This window comes from Sparus aurata, chromosome 22, assembly GCF_900880675.1.
Source record: "Sparus aurata chromosome 22, fSpaAur1.1, whole genome shotgun sequence".
NCBI lineage: Eukaryota > Metazoa > Chordata > Actinopteri > Spariformes > Sparidae > Sparus > Sparus aurata.
Window position 1 is genome coordinate 21,277,892 of NC_044208.1, and position 6,000 is coordinate 21,283,891.

At 40.0% G+C, this 6,000-nt stretch overlaps 1 protein-coding gene across 1 annotated transcript in view; it reads left to right on the forward strand.

Moving 5' to 3' along the window:
* snx17 (sorting nexin 17) overlaps positions 1 to 6,000 on the forward strand; it is a 29,381-nt gene that overhangs the window by 9,137 nt on the left and 14,244 nt on the right. The window contains exons 4-6 of the mRNA XM_030404852.1: positions 402 to 466; positions 2,428 to 2,538; positions 4,510 to 4,600. Coding sequence (XP_030260712.1) covers positions 402 to 466; positions 2,428 to 2,538; positions 4,510 to 4,600 — 267 coding nt within the window. The remainder of the gene's footprint in view (positions 1 to 401; positions 467 to 2,427; positions 2,539 to 4,509; positions 4,601 to 6,000) is intronic.

Sequence of the window (6,000 nt, forward strand, 5' to 3'; positions counted from 1 at the left end):
TCTTTTTCTTTTTTTCACCAAATCGGGGGACTACAACATGATGAAACTGGTTTGTAACAACTGACAGTTACTCGAACCTGCACCAGATAACATTTCTTTCTTTCACTTCATAAAATGCAGTTCTCTTTGCACATCAAGCGAAAATGCCTTGAAAGATGTCTTGAAAGGTCAAACCCATTTCACAGGAACAAAATTAAACTGTATGAAGAATAGGGAAATGGCTGTGCCTGAGGAGCTTTGTGTTTACATAACATCCAGTAAATGACCCTTAACAATGTGACCCCCTACATATCTCTTCTTGACTTCCGCTGCTCCTTTCATGTCATTCAACAGTGACTAATGACTCATTGTATGCTTGTGTTTTCTGAGTCCTCTCCTGTTTTCCTTTGTTTTTATGACAGTGCGCCAGGATCCTTTGCTTGGAGCCAGTGAGATGTTCAACAGTTTCTTAAGGAAAGCACAGCAGGTTGGTAGTGTGATGTTCTTTTTTTTTTTTTTTTTAATCATTGCAGGTACATAAAGCTGCTTTCTGTTGCATCAACGTGGTCAACAGGCCTGCGAGGAGGAAGGGCGTGCTCTCCTCAAACCAAAAGGCTGATGCAGTAATTTCTCAGCTAGTAATTACCTTTGGCAGTGTGGTCCATGATGTAGCTTTATTCTTCTGGTTTGTCGCAGTTTGTGGCAGTGTGTGCGCCTGCCGTGGGTTGTGTCATCTTACTTGTAAAAGTAGTTGTTCAGAGTAGGTTTGGCTCTCTCACAGAAATGTGTGAAGTGATTACGTCAGACATGAAACTGAACAACAGCATAGTTGCAACGTGTGTGGGAGCTGGATCCTTCTGAACTATTATTTAAAAAAAACAAAAAAAAAACTGAGCGGAGTGATTCATCCCACCAGATTTGCCAAAAAGCTCTTTCTGCAGGACTAAAAATCCAAACAGAATTTGAGCTGAAGTGGATGATGCTGTAAGCACAAACTCATGGCGTGCTGCTGCCTGACAGTAAAAGGCTATTTCAAACGAATGGCATGTCGATGACTTATTCAGACCAGGTAGCCAGGTTTGATTCGTCATCATTCAAGCTGTGACCTGCGCCGCCAGGAGGGCTGTAAATCCAATAACCTTCATGGACAGATTAATCCATCTGCAGCCACGTCACACACACTCTGCTTCTCCTCTCCGGTCTTCCTCTTGCATTAGACTCTGTGTTCATGTCAGCCCCCCCCTCCCCCCTGTTCCTTCATGTACTGTGAGGACAGCAGCAGGTGCAGAATAGGAGATGAGCTTCCACCCTGCATTGTCATTTCATCTGCACCTTTAGTGGTGGGGATGTGCTCGGAAGCCCCCCGCGGAGTGAACAGGGAAGATGAGAGATGATATTGCACAAGCGGAGACTGCCCGGGGACAGAAGAAGCTGCGGTTATCCAGTTTTTCAGATTTCATACTTCTTAATATCAGCTGAGAAGCTATTATGTAGACTCTTGAAATATTCATAGGTTTTAGCAGTTCAGTTTATTTCCCTTACTTGCTATTCATTGATTTTGTAGGCTTTCGTTCCATCATCTGCCTCGTTCAGTTAAGGATTGAAGAGAAGCACAGACACAGCACTGCTAATGAATGCTTTTGTTTCCTTCATGTCTGTGCGAGCTGAGAGGAGGGAAATGAATGGATTGGACTACTACAACTGAAACAATTGGTCAATTATTGAATCAGCTGATTGACAGAAAATGAAGAGATTTTCAACATAATCATTTTGATAACTGATGTTTTGACTAATTTTTTAAGAAAAAAAACAAACTTCGTCCATTTCCAGATACTCAGATGGGAACATTTGCTCATTTCATAATTTTCTCTGATTTATAAATGGTATCTTTGGGTTTTCAGATGGCTAAAAATGAATATGGCTGCTGCTTTTATTGAGGAGTAAAATTAGTTTCCATACTACACATTCTTATTAAATCCTCAATGTGTGCCTAATCCTTCTGTGCCTTTAAACAGTCAGACTTCATTTTGTTTGTGGCAGAAAGAAATAATCCTCATCAAGTGGCCTATTTGTTTTTGGTTTCTCCCTGACTCGAATTTAAACAGACTTTTATTGTGTTGCTGACCTTTCCAGGCCACATTTCTCGCTTAACACCCGGTGAATGAATAAAATCTCAACCTTAGCTGCACTCATAACATCTTTTCCAGACTCAAAAGTTGATCAGATTCATTGGATGATGAAATTGTTAAGAGCTTCATAAAGAGGGCAAGAAGGAAGGGGAAGCTTCAGCTTGTATGTTTTGTTTTTTATCTCTTCTCTCACCAGCCCATGTTTTTTTTTCCTGCCCGTGTGACTCAGTGTGTTTTTGTTGTGGACCGACACGAGCGAGAACACAGATTACCCATGAAGCTGAAGAAAAGCCTGTTGTTTTTTTTGTCCTTCCCACAGGAGACGCAGCAGATTCCCACAGAAGAAGTCGCTCTAGACATCTGCCTCTCCAACGGTCAGAAAGTCACAGTCAACATTCTGACCTCGGATCAGACGGAGGATGTCCTTGATGTAAGTGCCGGATTGCACAAACAACCCGTTGATCAGCCAGCACTCCTTGTAGTACACAACTTTGTGTACCCAATGGTGCTGCATGCCTGAATCTGTCAGCTCAGTAATAAGTAAACCTCATTTGTACATAAAGGTATTATAATTGGCTTTATAGCAGTAAATTGTGTGATTTACAGCCAGTAACCTCTGCAAGTGGCCAGAAGTGCTGATATCACACAAGACGATCACATAAGTTGTTTATGGTTCTTTATCAACCTTCACAATGTTTGTGAATGTTTAACTAGAAGCACTTGATCTCTGGCTGAAGAAAAAACAAAGAAGCAGCACTGTATGAACAACAAACTGTATTAATGTTGACTCTTCTGTAAGCTCTAATGTTTTATAGACACTGCATACAGTTTCTTAGATTGGAGCCCCTGCAATTTCAGATTACAATTCAATCATACACAGCTGCACAGGTGCATATTTAATGATTACATTACCCATAATCAACTTGGCTTGCTCCGTCAATGTCCTCCTCAGTCTTTCGCATCATTTCATTATGTCCGTAGAGGCTGCTGAGCCCGGTTGCATTGCCCAATTGCCTGATTCTGGTCCCCATTTTGGCGCCACTCTGTGCCTGAAAACGTCTTCTATTTGGCTAACTAGCTCATGGCATCTACAGTTTGCAGCAGTTAGTGGTTAACTTAGCAACATTAATCTGTCCTTCGGGAAACTCCGTAACTTACAGAGTCGAGGCAGAGCAGCCAGAGGACATGAGAGAGAAAACCAGAAAACATTTTCTTTATAAGATATGATCCAGTCTCATCAGAATAATGTGAGATCGTGTCATAAAGCATAATGCACTTCTCATAGGAGACTGTACCGGCTCAACCCAAGTTACATAGTGTGACAATAAATGTTCAGGCGCAAAGTGGGAATGACAGAGGCACCGTTCTCGCTCTTACAAGTCAGTGTACCATCAGAATGAATTTGAATCTGTTATTTTTAGGTACAACAGTTAAATTATGTGGCTTCAAGTCATATTTATTTATATATATCCTCTTTGCCAAAGCAAAGATCAAAGTACATTATGAGTCAGGGTTACTCCGATCTTACTTATCCAAAGGAAAGAAAACACCAATTTGAATGTTTTTATATCATATTTTTTTTTTATTTTTTATGTACGGTGGTGAATAAACCTTTTTACATCTGCTTCACCTCTGCTCTCAATTGAGCATAACCACAAACACACACACTCTAACACAGCTCATCCCAGTAAACATCGGTGTTTCATCATGTCCTTTGTCGCTCTTGGCTGTAAATCAAGCTTGTTGGAGCGCTCGAACAGCTCGCTTTACTGATGGTTTAACCAAGTAACCTCTGTTTAATCTCTGTCAGTGTGATTGGTTGCTTGACAACAGTTGAACTCGCAGTTGTCGCAGTTGTGTTTGCAGTTCAATTAAAGGCGTTAAAAGCATGTCAAATAAGAAATGTCAGTGCTGAACACGCAAACATTGATTTTTATCACAGAGAAAGTCAACTCTCTGTGTGGTGAGATATATTTATTTTTTTCCATATCCATATTTTTTTTGCGCAACGTAGCTGAATTAAACTTTTCTTGAATAAAAGTTCAAACTCATAAACAAAGTCGATCAGTTTTATGTTTCATTATTTCAAGATGTTACAGTTTATGTGTGTCAAAGACACTTGATAAATGGAATCAGAATGGAGCACATTCATCTTCTTACATGGAGTCAACATTGATTCAACATAAGACTACAGCACATTATTCTGTCACTGTGGAGTTGATTCTATGATGGAGATGGTATGATTTTGGCTCATTTCCAGTTTTTTGATCCACTGGGTGATTGCATCTTCAAACAGTTTTATCTCCATTCCTCTTAATTTACTGAAAAATACACAATCAGATGAAGGGAGCAGTTAATTAAAATCTGATGGAGAACACGTCTCTTTCTCATCTTTAAACAGGCTGTCGCAACAAAGCTCGACCTTCCAGACGACCTTGTTGGATACTTCAGCCTGTTTCTCGTCCGGGAGGGTGTCGATGGAGGTTTAACATGTAAGTCTAAACACCAATTTCCTAAGAACGAGGGCAATACAGGGAATTACAACATCTCATATTTCCCTGTCATTGCTATTAGAAAGTATTCCGTGTAATGTCCCATTTGTATGATTAATTGTCGATTGATAAAAATGGGAGAGGGAGAGAAATCCATAATTCACCACTGAAGAATATTTAGTGTCACCCTGCAAAGTTAGTTCAGAAATTTCTACATCTTTAAGGGCTTCTGCCTTTTTGAACCACTGCAGCTGGAGACCGTCAGATAACCATTCTTGTTTATCGAGGCAAACTAAATGTGCAGAACACTTAGTGCTTTGATAAAATAATGTGAATGTAAGCTGCTTTATCAGGTCATCCAAAGGCTTTTCTCAGAAGATACACAGAACTAAGAGGACAAATAACTGATAAACAAATAAAAAACAGAGTTGGAATAAAAAAACGTAAATGTTTGTTATCTTGCACTGGGGGAAATTTCTGAGCAAAGGGAATTGTATGCTGTTGCATCATGATTTAGATAATAGTTTTCTTTTTACGCTCGACTATGAAGCGTACAGATGTCGGCTACGGCAGCAGCTCAGCCGCTCAGTTAATCCGTCTCCTTGTTTGGAGATGTACTTTCGTTTAATTAAAAAAGAAGAGCTGCATCGCCCCATGAGAGTTGTATCTTCTATCTGACTTCCTGCTGTATCTCTGGCTGGAATGCGTAATTAATTTATTAGGTGCTCAGAAGCTCAGTGAAAGCCGGGCATCTGTGTGTTTTGTTGGCTGGTTCTTGCAGGTGTGTACTGTTCAGAGTGGCGTGAGCTCACACACCAGGCTATGTGCGGCGTTTCCAGGTTGAGAGAGTAATTGTTGTGGTTTCTAAAATCTCTGACTATTATGGCTGCTGCCAAATCGTATTCACAGGCCAACCTCTGATTAGTGAAGTCATTTCCCAGAAAAGACTGCATAAAAATCAATTTGAAATTTCAACATGCAAATGGAATGTTTACAAAAACACATATTTTTGGGCTAAGGCAATTTGTTTGAGCTACCAATTCTATTTTATAATTCTGTTGATGGGTCAGATGGGTGACAAATTATCTGCTGGAGAATGGGAGGAGGTTTCTGTTGGTTTTTCCTTTTAATTGTCCCCACTCGGTATTTGTTCATTCTTTTTGTTAACGCTCTTATTTCCGACATTGTGTTTTAAAAGTCAACAAACACAACATGAAATCCATAAATAGATGTACTGATACTTACTTTAATGATTCATGCAGGACATAGCAGTGTCATAGCAACAAAATCACACATGAGAATCACAAAAGACAAAATAAAGTGACAAGGGGATAAAATACCACCCAGCGCGATGCCTGTCAACATGTTTACGTCCCGACGCATGACTTCTGTTGTTTCAT